This window comes from Echinops telfairi, unplaced genomic scaffold (genome assembly GCF_000313985.2).
Source record: "Echinops telfairi isolate 266 unplaced genomic scaffold, ASM31398v2 ScPeMD7_23;HRSCAF=83, whole genome shotgun sequence".
Taxonomy (NCBI): Eukaryota; Metazoa; Chordata; class Mammalia; order Afrosoricida; family Tenrecidae; genus Echinops; species Echinops telfairi.
The window spans coordinates 46,693,385-46,708,838 of NW_022103920.1; the positions used below are offsets into that span (position 1 = coordinate 46,693,385).

The 15,454-nt window shown below is 37.4% G+C and overlaps 1 protein-coding gene across 9 annotated transcripts in view; it reads left to right on the plus strand.

Annotated features, from left to right (window-relative positions):
• Positions 1–15,454, plus strand: part of CD36 (CD36 molecule) — a 100,521-nt gene that overhangs the window by 76,414 nt on the left and 8,653 nt on the right. For all 9 annotated transcript variants that reach the window (XM_045288675.1, XM_045288677.1, XM_045288676.1 and 6 more), the window contains 6 exons: positions 1,169–1,260; positions 5,799–5,845; positions 9,041–9,110; positions 10,222–10,409; positions 14,475–14,593; positions 14,917–14,990. In XM_045288675.1, the coding sequence (XP_045144610.1) occupies positions 1,169–1,260; positions 5,799–5,845; positions 9,041–9,110; positions 10,222–10,409; positions 14,475–14,593; positions 14,917–14,990 (590 nt within the window). The remainder of the gene's footprint in view (positions 1–1,168; positions 1,261–5,798; positions 5,846–9,040; positions 9,111–10,221; positions 10,410–14,474; positions 14,594–14,916; positions 14,991–15,454) is intronic.

Consider the following 15,454-nt stretch of genomic DNA (forward strand, 5'->3'; position numbering starts at 1 on the left):
CCTGAAGGGATCATCTGTCCTGGATTCCCTGTATTTCCAGTTCCTATCTGTACCAGTGTACATCCTCTGGTCTAGCCAGACTTGTAAGGTAGAATTCATATCATGATAGTGGGAGCGGGGAGGAAACATTTAGGAACTAGAGGAAAGTTATATTTTTCATCGTTGCTACATTGCTCCCTGACTGTCTAGTCTCCTCCCCGAGACCCCTCTGCAAGGGGATCTCCAGTTCAACCAGATTTTTAACACAGCCTTCCCTCCCTATTTACATAGAGCCTATTAATAAGAACTGTAGGTAGTTTACAACTGCCAGGAAATGGCATCCTGGGGAGTCAGGAAATGTGAGGCCTTGGTTTATTTAGTTGTTACTTAATTTTCCAAATTAAAGTTGTATAAACTAGCTATTCAGCTGGAATTTTGATTCTGATTTCATTCGGCACTGCCGCAATAGCAGCTGGGAGAAAGGTGAGGCTTTCTCCTGGCAAGCAGCACAGTTTGGCCCCGGCCTATAGGGTCGCTCTGAGATGGAGTCAACTTGATGGCAACGCACTATTTGCTGTTGCTGGTTTTATGATATTATTTATGTGCCCTGTTTAGTGTTGTTTTAGATTGTGTTTGCCAGACTATATATCAATTAAATACAAATGGATGATCTCTTACAGAGATCATAGGGATTCAGTTATCATCATCATCATTATTGTTCAAATTTAAGTACTCATTCACTATTTTTCTCTCTTATCTAATTTTGTTATTAACTTTGCACACCTCATCTCTTTCATTTTAGTATTCACTTATTAAATATTATCTTATTTAGACTAGAATGTCTTCTAAAAATCATCAATCCCATAGATTTTGTTCAATAAGAATAGAGGTAGTAATCAAAATTCCTCACTGGCTAAAGTATGACGAAGAGTTTTAGGGTTTGATCATGTCAGCTTCCAGTTTTTATTGCCTTCATTAGTCTTAGCTTCTTGCTCTTTACTTGTAGGTTCCTTTTATATTATAATATTAAATTTTATAAAGGCTAAATGCATTAAAATCTTAATTGTGTGTATATTTCAAATTGCACATGTATAATGACTCTTAAGAATGTGAAAGTGAGTTGCATATTTTATGAATTGAAAACTATCACTTGTTCTAGAAATAATTTTTATTATTCTTATGTTTTCAGTACAATAATACTGTAGATGGTGTTTTTAAAGTTTATACTGGAAGAGATAACATAAGCAAAGTTGCCATCATTGACACTTACAAAGGTAAAAAGTAAGTATCCTGGTAAATGTATTTGTGTCTGTATATTAGTTGCTGGGATACAACTCTAAGGCTGAAGTGGTATTCTTTTAAGACACAGGCGCCAACATTTGCAATTGCCCTGCCGTGTCTCCATCTCCTGGAAATGTCCACTGTCTCTTGTGTTCACAATTACGTGTGACAAGTAGCATGTACACATCCCTGTACACCTGTGAAATACCAATCCCTCCGTAGGGTTTGCTTGACTCTTTAGGCATGAGTTCTTGTGCAAAGAGAAATGCAAAGCTCCCATGCCATCTAGTACCTGCTTACTGAGAACACCAGTATTCATCACCGAGGTAAAGTAAGGAAATCAATACATCAGCTAATTGTGTAGCATTATGTAAACAAACACACTTTACTGGACTTTATTTACTTTTAAAATTTGAGCATATGGGGGAAATAAAGTGAATTCCAGTACTGTGGCCTGAATGAGTTCCTAAAAATGAAGTTCAATGAATCTAAGTAAATACTCTCATGACTTTGCCTTGTCAAACTGCATTGAAATATTTTTTCTATATTAATATGTGTTAGTCTGGAATGATTAGATAAACAAATCTAGAGACAATCATATGTGTATAAGAAAGAGCTTTATATAAGGAGCAATTGTACATTAAGAAAACATCCCAGCCCAGTCCAGATCAAGTCCATAAATCTGATATTAGCCCATATGTCCAATACCAGTCTATAAAGTCCTCTTCAGACTCGTGAAACACATGCAATGATGCCAAATGCAGAAAGAACACAGACCAGTGGTGGGAAGTCTTGTGGATCCTGTAGCATTGTAAGCATCTCAGTGCTGGCAGGGATTGCCACGTGGCTTCTCCGACTCCAGAGGTCTGGCTCCATCAGCCTCTCTCCATGTGTCTTCTCCACCGGGATGTATCACAGGGTGTGAGCATGTGTCCTGCCTCCAGCAAGCTATTTATCTCCTTAGCGCCCTCAAATGAGGTCATCAAGCTACTATCTGATTGACAGGCTAGACTCCACCCCTTCACTCTGAATCCTCAAATTGACTCCAGATTATGTAACTTCCACAAAATAATTCACCTTTTATAACATGTGTCAGTGTAAACATGTAATGGTTACTTTAATACAGCTCTAAAACTTGTGTGCAAAGCCTACAAATTAGGCTCATGACTCCTTTGAAGTGGTAAAAGAAGAAACTATCTTCATATTGCCAGCCTTTCCATTTTTTTTTGAACTCCTGGACAAGACTTAATTTAGCAGATATATCAAATGGAAAGAACCATAGTGAGGAATGACATCTTTTCTTTTCCTTATAGCCAATAAGCATGTTTTATTTATTTTATTTTTTTAAACATTTTATTCATTTTATAGTCATTATTATTAACTCCACATATCACCCTCCACACATACACTGACCTCTCAGACCATAGTCCTAAGAAATTATTATTCTAGTTATTGTCTCTATAGATTTACCTATCCTGGATTTCATATAAAGAAAATCTTACAACCCACCCTCCTAAACAACAATAACAAAAGAAAACACAGAAAAACTTAAATCCAACAGAAAGCAGAAAATAATTAAAACGGTAACAACAAAATTGGGTCAAAAGTAAAACAAGTGACAAGGTGGGGTGGTCAAAAATTAGGCTACTAACCACCAGGTCAGTCGTTCAAAACCACCAGCTGCTCCCTGGGAGAAAGATGAGGGTTTCTACACCTATAAGGCTCTACAGTTCTAGCCTGTCCTATACTTTGTGAGTCAGGATCTATCTATTGGCAGTGAGAATGGTTTCCTTTTTGTTGTTGTTTTGCATTTTGTTTTGATTGTCCGCGTAGAATCACTTTCTGATGTACTCCATCTGAGGTCAATCCTATTCACAATTGTCATTGTCAAGGGTCCAGAGGATTACAATGTGGGCTTAATTATGAGGCTGATTCTGCAAAGGGGTTTTGGCCTTTAACTAGGAATCATAGTCTTTTGCCAACGGAGTGCTCAAAGTTTAAACTCTAATACAATTCCCTCTACTGATCTTGAATTTTATATTTTACCAACCTTGGATCACACAGGCTGCTGTGCTTTCTTCGTGCGAACTTAGCTGACACCTCGCTGAGATGGCTGCTTGTTTTAAGATAAATTTTAGAGACCCCAGACATAATTCTTTTTTTGTAATCATTTTATTAGGGGCTCATACAACTCTTATCACAATCCATACAAACATCAATTGTGTAAAGCACATTTATACATTCATTGCCCTCATCATTCTCAAAATATTTGCTCTCTACTTAAACACTTTGCATCAGCTCCTCACTTTCCCCCTCCCTCCCCACTCCCCCATCCTTTATGAACCCTTGATAATTTATAAATTATTATTTTGTCAAATGTTGCACTGTCTGACACCTCCCTTCACCCACTTTTCTGTTGTCCGTCCCCCAGGGAGGAGGTTATATGCAGATCACTGCAATAGGTTCCCTCTTTCTACCCCACCCTCCCTCCACACTCCTGGTATGGCCACTCTCACCACTGGTCCTGAAGGGATCATCTGCCCTGGATTCCCTTTGTTTCCAGTTCCTATCTGTACCAGTGTACATCCTCTGGTCTAACCAGATATGTAGGGTAGAATTGGGATCATGATAGTGGTGGGGGAAGGAGGCATTTAGGAACTAGAGGAAAGTTGGATGTTTCGTGGTTGCTACACTGCACCCTGACTGGCTCATCTCCTCCCTGCGACCCTTCTGTAAGGGGATGTCCAATTGCCTACAGATGGGCTTTGGGTCTCCACTCTGCACTCCCCCTCATTCACAATGATATGATTTTTTGTTCTGATGATACCTGATGCATGATCCCTTCGACACCTCGTGATCATGCAGGCTGGTGTGCTTCTTCCATGTGGGCTTTGTTGCTTCTGAGCTAGATGTCCGCTTATTTACCTTCAAGCCTTTAAGACCCCAGATGCTATATCTTTTGATAGCTGGGCACCATCAGCTTTCTTTGCCACATTTGCTTATGCACCCATTTGTCTTCAGTGTTCATATCAGGGAGGTGAGCACACAATGATATGTTTTTTTTGTACTTTGATGCCTGATAACTGATCCCTTTGGCACCTCATGATCATGTAGGCTGGTGTGCTTCTTCCGTGTGGGCTTTGTTGCTTCTCAGCTAGATGGCCGCTTGTTTACCTTCAAGTCTTTAAGACCCCAGATGCTATATCTTTTGATAGCAGGTCAGCTTTCTTCACCACATTTGCTTATTTATCTGTTTTGTCTTCAGCGATTGTGTCGGGAAGGTGAGCATCATGGAGTGCCAGTTTGATGGAACAAAGTATTTTTGTATTGAGGGAGTATTTGAGTGGCGGCATAATTCTTTATGTTAGTAGTGTACCATTTGATTTCTTAACCACACTTAAGAGTAGTTATTTTCTGAAAAAGAACAAAGTAATAAACACTTATCTAAAAATCATATGTTTTTAAAAAAAAAATCATATGTTTTTAATAGTGAAACATATAAAACCTTTTCTTCTGAAGGATCCATAACTATATTTGTTTATTTTCAGGAACAATTAGGGGGTAGGTGGGGGCACTTCTTCATGTTTTTTGTGGTGGAATTCATGCTATATTTATTTATTAAAATCAGTGGCCATTTTGCTCTGTTCACATGTTACAGAGAGGTTTTGAGAAGAGAAACTGGGAGCTTCTAATTATAAGAATTTCATATTAGTTTGGAATTATTAAAACTTTAGTAAATTGACCACAGCAAGACAGATCGTGATTAAAATCTTGTATTTTAAAAAGGCAGCAGTATGCCAGCACCTTAAGTTGACATGGAACTGGATGTGAAGAGTAGAAAACAAAACAAAACTGCTTTGATATCACAAAAAAGTGCTAAAGCTACTGGGATAGTATGAAAATCATTTTAATTGTTTTGTACATATTTATGGCTGATTAGAACACCAGAGCATAAACTAATGACCCCTGCTGTACTTTAATGCTATTTCAGAAAAGAGCTGAAGTATAAATTGTTTATCAAAATGTTTCTTATCTCTGTTCATCTAAGTATTTGCTTGTTTCGTTCTTCCTTCCACTCCACTCCACTCTTCTATCCCAAACTTACATTTGTTTACCAGTTTAACAAATACTTCCCTCCTGTTTAGTGCCCAGTCTCAATTACTACCAAATAATTCACTTCTCCCACTGGAGAGCCAAACAGAATGCCCCTAAGTAAGTATTCAAGTTTCTCAGCAGTGTTTCTCCATTCTCTTCTTCAAAACTGTTTTTATTCCAAATTCCTTTTCTAAGTCAGTTTATCCTTTTCTAATCTGTCCCCTTAGAGGGATCAGGCACTTAATTCATTTCAACAAGATAAAACCTTAAAACAAACATGGACCAAATGAATGAGAACATTTCTCAAACTTCCCACTGTCATACCTAATCTTCATTATATTAGCAGAAGTATTAAGTGACACCACAAAAATGGAATGTGAGAAAGAAAAGTGCTCTTGAAATTAGAATGCTCTATTCATTTTCCTTTCTATTTTCTTCCTAAGGAATCTCTCCTATTGGCCAAGTTATTGTGACATGATTAATGGGACAGGTAAGGACACTCTGCTTTGTGGAAAGAATCCCATTGAAATCACCTGACCCTCTACCACAAATCCACCATCCCATCCATTGTGTTCCCAAATCTGAGGGTGTGCTTATTTGTCTGCAAATCCCTACAGCATACTATGTTCTTTCTTTCACCAAGGCTTTATATATGTCTGTTTAATGTGCCAGGCTTCCTGAAGATTAACCAGAGATTTGATCTTACTGTATTACTAGGGATATTTTTGCTTTGAAAAACTTTACTTCATAACCACAACCACCACCCTGCCCCAGGCTAGCAGCAGCTGGAAGGGTTCTGTTTGTGTTTGTAGGTCCTAGGGTAATTACCATTCACTGCATAGTTAACACGGTTCAGCTCACAACTTAGAACAGAAGAAGAGCAAAAGAAGATAAGTGTGAAAGGAAAAATAAGTAGAAGGCAGGTTTAAAGTGGAGGCAGAGGCTGTGGTGATACAAGGCACAGCCATTTATATACTATTTTGTAAAAGATGGTCAGATTTGTAAGGGAGCAGAAAAGAAAACAAGACAAAAGTTAGATATCTAGAAACATTGAAAAATATAATTTAAAAAGTAACATTCTGAATTAGCGTGGGGGAAAAAAGAAAGCACCATGGATTCAGGGTGTGGTGGATCAGGTACATTACTCCACTTGAAGAAGAAGCAAAGTACAAAGATTCCTATTAGTTTAAGTAGGAAGAATCCTAAAGACCACGGGAATCAAATTCGATGATATGGTTAAAGGTAGGGGTGAAGTTCAAACTACGAAGTAGTGGTAGCATGGTTTTTACAACACTAGTGAAGCAGAACCCTACAGAAACTGATAATAAAAAAAGATGAATATGGCAAAATGAAAGTTATACATAAAAAGGAAGTAAAAGAATACATAAAATAGTTCCATTGCAAAGGCATGGTTGAGTTTTGCACAGTTAGTTAATTTTATTAGCCATCTTTTAGGAAAAACAGCAACAAAGGTGCTTCATTTCCTTGGTGGATTTTTGAGCTGTGGGGATGGGTGAAGACATTCCTTTCTGAGAAAAGCACTTTTGCAAATAAAGCGTGAAGAGCCCCAATCATACTAGCTACAGTAATTGTGTCAGACTATATACTTCAGTCCTTAAATACAGAGACATACCCTGCACTTCCACTAAATAGTGAAGGAGTCTTTGAGAAAACAACATTGACAACAACAGCAACAAACACCATTAAATGCTGCTATCCAAAGTTGAGAAGTACTTTTAAGAAGAGGAGTTATAAGATCAATCAAAGGCACAAGTAAAAACTCATGAGCATCAGGCATGAAATTAAAGTTATCCCTAGGATAACTAGAAGTAAAACACTAAAAATGAAACAAAACTAAAAATACCTCAGTGTCATCATGACAACGCTGATTCATAAATGGCTCTATAAAATGGATTAGGCTAGGTCTTTACACAGTCAGCACGTCTCACCATTCTTCTGTAGAGCAAGCAGTGGTCATGAACTGCTGACCGTGCAGTTAGGGAGCCAGCCCATACCCCACTCTCCCAGAAATGGGTGAGACAATTTCTCTGTGAGAGAAATTCTTAGTTTGGGCACAAAGGAAAACAGACGCATGAAACTGAAACGTGGCCAAATGTGTTTTCAGTGTGATTTATAGGTGTTTCCTCTATGCCCATCAGAAACTCTGAAAGAGCATAAACATAAAATGTTGATATATGAGAGGGCTTCCAAGAGTTTGTGGAAGAATTGAATTGAGAGATAATAGAGTTTTTCCATTACCTTTTTAAAGCCTGCTCCTCATTTCTTTCTAAACTTACAATAACAAAAGCAAAACCCTAATAGCTAATATCACCCATCTGTGGTGACTACCTACGGTATTTGCTGGATGTAATTAGGATAGACTCCTCAATAATTTTTCAAATAATGATTTTAAATATTTTAATGTATTATTTTTATATAACTGTTAACACATTGAAATGGCAGTTATAGGTCAGGCTCAAAAAGGAATCTATATAGTGAACCGAAACTCACTACCATTGAGTCCGTCCATTCACAGTGAGCCTACAGCAAGGGACGGAAAACTACCTCTGTGGTTTCATCAGCCTGGAAAGCCTCACCTTTCTCATGAGAAGTGGCTTGTGTTTCCCTACTGCTACCATGAGACCCAGGGCACCAAGCCATCAGGGATATTGTAAATTTAAGGTAGAGTTTGATTTCCAGTTCTGTCACGTTCAATCACAAAGGCACTAAAGGTAAAACTCTAACAAGGTCATGAGGTCAGAGTACTTGCCAGAGAGAAAGAAGGCACCCACCTTCCCCAGGAACCTGGAGTGATAGTTCTGCACTTGAGGAGCGAAGGAAGACCCCATCGGCTTATTTCTTTATGCAGCTCATGTGTGCCTTAAGGTCAGGCCCACAGTAGAACGTCAAGAAAGTTCATAAATATCCTCTTTAATTTGATAGAGAGATAGATTCAAACCACTAGCGGGAAATTCTAAGAGAAAGAACTTTAAAGGTTTTAACAATACACAACAGCCACCAAGACATATAAGAATTTATTTTAAAAAATAAAAATGATGCAAATTTGCCAATAAACTATGAAGTGTTGCTACAGGCACAGATTTGTTCCAAATAAAATACCTGTAAACACGACTCTGCTACCAGTGCTAGCAATACTGCCCAGCCAATGCTGAGAAATGTCACTCTGCTGGAAGCAGAGTCGGGTTTCAAAACACAAACAGTTGCAATTTCACACACGAGTGATCTCACCATTTTTGAAAGAATGAAAAAAAGCTACTTTGCTATGTAATCAAATACCCTGAATGTATATAGAAAATAGTTATGTTTTCCAGTATGGTAGCAAATAGCCACATGTAGTTTTGAGCACTTGAACAAGCTAAACTGTCCCATATACATGCTTAAAAATACAGACTGAGTTTTGAGATTTGGATTAAATTGACTATTTGATTAATTTATTGCACATTGATTGCACATTGAAATGATAGTATGCTAGATATATTGGGTTAAATAAAGTAAGTCTTTTCTTTCTGTATTTCACTTAAAAAAATAGGTCTAACAACATATTTAAGTTTACATGTGTGGTTTGCATTATATCCTGGTTCAATTGGACCATGCTGCAAGAGATTTCCATATTAACTAGTGTATACATGAAATTTAATATCACTCGTTTGATTTCTTCCCATAGATGCAGCCTCATTTCCTCCCTTTATTGAGAAGACCAGAGTGTTGCAATTCTTTTCCTCTGACATCTGCAGGTAAAACTAAGACATCAATACATTTCTGTGAGTCAGGTGTATTGGTCCCACCCCCACCCCTAAGTAGCAGCACACAAACCAAAAAGGTCACACTTAATGTTATTTGGAAGTGGAGAGTATCACTTAGAAATTTTTTCTCTTGATTTTAAAAATTAAATATCATATAGAGTTCCTATTAGCATTTATTACCACTTTAAAACTTGAAGAATGGTAGTATGATATTATATATAATGAAAAACGGTTGTGTTTTTCATTTTTACCAAAGCAAGAACTAATTTTCTTTTCTTTCATTAAACTAGTACTATATGTATTAACAACCGAGTCCAGAAGATCAACACAATCTTTCTACAGAAGTACATTAACTAATATGCTCTATCACTGCCACAGGGCGTGTTTCAAATTGATGAGATCAAATCAATAGTGCACAAGCATTGGAGCCAATCAGTATACTTGAATCCTGTGATTCCCCAAAGGTTGAAACATTTGTGGGGAAGCATTTAGTATCTCTGACTCCTGTCCTCCTTATCTGTAACACTACAGAGACTAGTGCTACTTTGTGTAGGGTTACCTAAGATCTTAGAAAGATGGCTGGTGAGTCCTAGGCCATGGTGCGCAGTTGTGAAATGCTGGGGGTGTGTGAGATCTACAGTAAGCACACCAGGCACATACCCAATGACTGAGTGGCCTTGCAGGACTACAGTTTGAAAGAGAGAAGCTTTATTTTTATTTCATTTGAGCTGGACAAAAATAAGGGTTTTGAAGGAATTCATTTAAATATGATATATATAAGGAAAATTAATTCTGAGAAATATCTTTGATATCAGTACTCCAAGGGAGTTCAAAAGCATAAGTTGCTCCCCCAAAAAATTTCAGATTAAGAAAAGTTCATATTTAGGCATCCAGGTAATGATGTGACTTAAAATTTCAGAACTATTTTCCAAGGAGTTAAACCCAAAATACAATTCTAAAGAGAACATTCTATTCTTAAAAATTATATAAATTTAAATGATATAAAAATTAATTATTTCTTCCCAGAATGTATTTCAACCCCTGAAATGATGATTGGGTTTGTTTTCTTCTTTTTGGGAAAAAAAAAAAAATCTCTCTTTAGGTCAATCTACGCTGTCTTTGGTTCTGAAGTTAATCTGAAAGGAATTCCTGTGTATAGATTTGTTCTTCCAGCCAAGGCATTTGCTTCTCCACTTCAAAATCCAGATAACCATTGTTTCTGCACAGAAAAAGTTATCTCAATGAATTGCACATTATTTGGTGTTCTAGATATTGGCAAGTGCAAAGAAGGTGAGTAAATATTTTCAAGGTCTTGACCCTGGCATACTTTGCAGATTCTTTAAAAGGTAACCCTTTCTTGGAATCCCTTTCCATGTAAAGTCCTATATTAAAATAGAGAGCATAGCGCCAAAGAGATGAATTGAAAATCCAGAAGTGAATCTATGCATTTTTGCACAGCAAATTTTTAACCAAGGGCTGAAATTCATTAAATGGAAAGAGATAGTCTTTTAAGCAAATGGTTAAGGTAAAACTAGATATCCATTTGCAAAAATAGCAACAGGATCCATATCTCACACTGTGTATACAGAAATGAACTCAAGGTGAATGAAAGTCTTACATGTACAATCTAAAACTATAGGGACCATCAATGAACAAATAGGGACAAACTTAGATGCTCTAATACATGTCTTAAATACACTATCAAAGATAGCCCCAAACATACAAATTACAAAAGACAAAATAAGTAGCTGTGTTCTTATGTGCCTCAAAAGATTCCATAAAAAGAGTTAAAAGAGAACCCATGGAGTGGGGAAATATTGTCCACATACTGGACTAATCTCTAAATTTTATAGAAAAGTTCCACCTCAACAACAACACAATCTAATTTAAAAATGAGCAGATGACATGAATGAAGAGATACTTCACCAAAGACATTCATGTAGACAACCAGGTTATGAATAGATGCATGAAATCATTAGCCATTGAACATATGCCAACCAACCCAATGAAATATCTCACCTCAGCCTTAATAGCAAAGATCCAAATGACAACAAAATGCGGATAAGAGTGCAAAGACACTTGCACATCCACACACTGCTATTGGGTGTGTAAAATGGTACAACCATGGAAAAGTGCTTGGCATTTCCTTAACCTTTGGAAATAAGAATACCATATCACACAGGAATCAGTCTACTTGGAATATATGTATTAGAAGAAAAAGAATCATGAAATGAAGAGATAGATGGTCCCATGTTCATCTCAGCACCATTGAGGATGACAGAAAAGGAAACAACCTAGGTTCTCATCTGTGGAAGAATGGATAAGTAGACTACGGTATATACACACAATGGAATACTATGCAACATTAAAGAATAATGATGAATCTGTGATACACATCATAACATGGATGCACATGGCGGACATTATATTCAGTGAAATTAATCAATTAGAAAATGATACATATTTTATTAGACCACTATTGTAAAATTTCAAGAAAATATTTTCACAATAAAATAAATATACTTTGATGGTTACCAAGGTTGGCGGAGGTAGGGAGGATAAAGTACCAACTAGATGGTAGGAACATATTAATGTGGGTGAAGTGGAAGGCTATTTCCAATCAGGGAGAGGCAGCAAAGAAAGCTTGCTGGAGGCAAAGGAAGAAGACATTGGCGGCAGTTCAACACACTGGTAGGAGTTCAAGAATTAAAGGCAACAGGGGTGAATCTGATATGCCCAATCTTGTAATAATAATCATGTTGATTTATGGGCAAATACATGAATAAACATATGGGCTCAATAGATGTGAGAGGGAGAATGGTGTATCCTCAAAAATATATGTAAGTTTCACAGAGGGTATTCACTATAAATTTGCTGTAAATATTTCCATTAATGTGGTGGAGCATGCAGAAGACAACCTTAATGAAGATTTCTGAGACATAATCAAACACTTTGAGGGAATGCATCCTGGGTTCGCTGGCTCAGACCAGGGACGACATGATCAATGGCTATAACAGAGTTCACTAAGACAGGGCTCCATACCCTATCAGCCCGCAGTGCTCAAACTGTGGATATTGACTCCTTTGGGGGTCGAACGACCTTTTCACAGGGGTTGCCAGATTCATAACAGTAACAAAATTAGAGTGATGAAGTAGCAACAAAAATAATTTTATGGTTAGGGGTCACCACAACATGAGGAACTGTATTAAAGGGTCAAGGCATTAGGAAGGTTGAGAACCCCTGCTCTACAGATAACCACTCCCCTTTTAAGAGCCATGTGAGTGATGTGTACTGGACTATAGTGGTAAGAGTTATGTGTCAATAGACCATGATTCTCGGTGGTTTGGCAGACATTATGCAATCACCCTCTATGTTGTGATCTTATGTGAGCAGCCAATCAGTTGAAAGCAATGAGCTCAAACTTGTGAAAGGTTGTGAGGCTGGTCCATGTGCAGACAGTGTTCACTTGGTTGTCCTTGGGGCCACGCTGAGTCAGGACCACTTCAACGCCACTCAACAACAAAAATGATAGGAGGGGGCTTCAAAAAACGTTTCTCAGGAAAATCCATTATCCCCTCCTTCAGCAGTTCTCAACCTGTGGGTCGTGATCCCTTTGTGGGTCAAGTGACCTTCCACAGGGGTCACCCAATTCATAACAGTAGCAAAATTACAGTTATGACGTAGGAATGAAAATAACTATGGTGGTGGGGGGGGTCATCACGACATGAGGAACTGTATGAAAGGGTCATGGCATTAGGAAAGTTGAGAACCACTGCATATGCTGAGCAATTTCTGGGGTCTGAAAAGCTCAAAGGAGACCTGGTGACAGAGTGGTCACGGGCGTGGGTTGTGTTCTACAGGGTCTGCGATTTGGAACCACCAGCCACTCCACAGAAGAAAGATGAGCTTTCTACTCCCACATCCAGTTATAGTCTCAGAACTCACAGGGGCAGTTCTACCCTCTTCTGTAGGGTGGCTATGCGTTGGCACCCTTTCAATGTCAGTGAGTTTGATGTGATTTGGCCATCAAAAGCTCAACTATTGGCCTCTTCCCATTCACAAGTCACATGGAACCATTCGCACAATGGAATGGTGGTTCATAAAACCACCAGTCTCCAAGAAACTGAGAGCAGAAGAACGCGATGGTCCCTGACGACCACTCCCAATTGCTTTCAGCAGGATCACACTAGATGGCCTTTACAGTGGGAGAAAAACATGGAACCAAACTCAAATCCTACAAGACCAGGCTCACTTGCAGGTGGGCATTGGTGGAGACCGATGTCCTTATATCATACAATATGCTAATTCAATCATCCTAAGAAGATTTGTGCAATCATCATCACAATCCATTTAATAACATTTTCTTCATTCTCCTATTTGTTGTCATTCCCCTGACCTTCCCTGATATGTTGCTAGAGTTATTAATCCATTTACTGTCGCCACAGAGGTGTTTAGCTTAGATTTCATATACAGAAAAACAAACAAAATCAAGAAACAAACAAAAGAACAATGACAAAATAAAGCAGAGGAAAAACTCAACTGAAAAGAAAGAAGAAAGTATTTTTAAAATGGGACAAATTTAAAATTTGTCAAAAGGAAGATCAAATGATGAGGTTTTACATTCAACCTAAGTACATGTGCCATAGATGACATTACAGTGCTCTCCAATAGCAGGGCTGCTCGCTTCTTTAGATGCTGATCAGAGGAGGTCGACTACACACTTCATCCATGCGGGGACCCTGCAAATTGATTATGAGCTTCCACTGTCATCCATAGACTTCAGCAAACTGGGTTTTCAGAATGTAAGCCCTGGTACCATTCCATACTCTGGGTTCAGGTTTTATTATTTATAATCTTCGGATCACCTAGGCTACAGTGCTTCTTCTGTGCGAGCTTAACTGGTGCCTCACTTCGATGGCTGCTTGTTTCACGATGTGCCTCAGTACCACACTTTATCACTGGTAACTGCAGTGTCCTCCCTGTGAGGGTGAGTATAGAGTAGGGTTATGTCATAAGAACTAATTGTTCTAAGATTAGGGCTATAATTCAGTGTAAGACCAAAGTCCATTCATATATGTATGGTGTATATAAGCCCCTGGTTCATTTTAGTCATCATTATGACTTTATGTGGAAAAGCATTATAAATCATTCCCATGGGGCATAAGGTACTTCTATTGATAGTATCATTACTTCCGCTAAAGGTATATAATTTAAAACACATTTGATATTAGGAAATTATATATACATATGCCACTTATTTGGAGTTCAAGACATATATGAATTTTTTCTCAGTAATATGTAAAATGTAGAAAATGATTTATTTACTCCTCATTATCTCTTTAAACTTGTTTTCAGGAAAACCTGTGTACATTTCACTTCCTCATTTTCTACATGCAAGCCCAGAGATTTCGCAAGTTATCGATGGCTTACATCCAAATGAAGAAGAACACCGTACATATTTAGATGTTGAACCTGTGAGCCAATATATTATTGATTTTGTTTATTTTTTTTAAAAAATGAAGGGAAAAATTATATCCTTCTTGTTAATCCCAACGTTCTGATCAGATTGCTCATTTCTTATGTGATTACTGAACTTGGCTTCCTATTGTTGCATACAAGATGTCAAGGCAATTCCATTTTAATTGTTCAGTGTATGAAATTTATGAACCTTTCAATGGTTCATGGGGTAAGGAATACCAATCATTGAAATTTTTCTAAGTAATTTAAAATAATGTGATCGTTTTATGCCTTTATGCTTATTTTGAACTTATTAACAGAGTTTCTGTTCTCCTTTTAGATAACTGGATTCACTTTACAATTTGCAAAACGACTCCAGGTCAATATATTAGTCAAACCAGCAAAAAAAATTGAGTAAGTGTCTTGAACAAGATGATTATTATATGATTTTTAGTGTTTTTAAGAAAGTGAATGAATGGATTAAAGATACAGAAAGGTTTTCAAATCTCAGCTTTTCTTTAACTTAATGCCATTAAATATTCATTATTAAATGCTTAGGGCTGTAATTTAGATTGATATCTAGCATTGATTGAAATGGTATTTAAACATTTTTAAATGCTTTCTAGCTGTCTATTGATGACATATCTCATTTTGCTAGCTGCCCAAATATTTCTATGACAATAATTTCTAAAATTCATCTTTTGCCTTTGACAGAAGAAATTGTTGAAAGGAGAAATCTGATCTTGGGAAAGAGTCAGTCTAGTACATTATAATTATGAGTGAAAAAAATCTGAGAAACAGCTTCCATAGTTTTATATTTTTTTCAATCATTTTATTATGGGCTCATACAACTCTTATCACAATCCATACATACATCA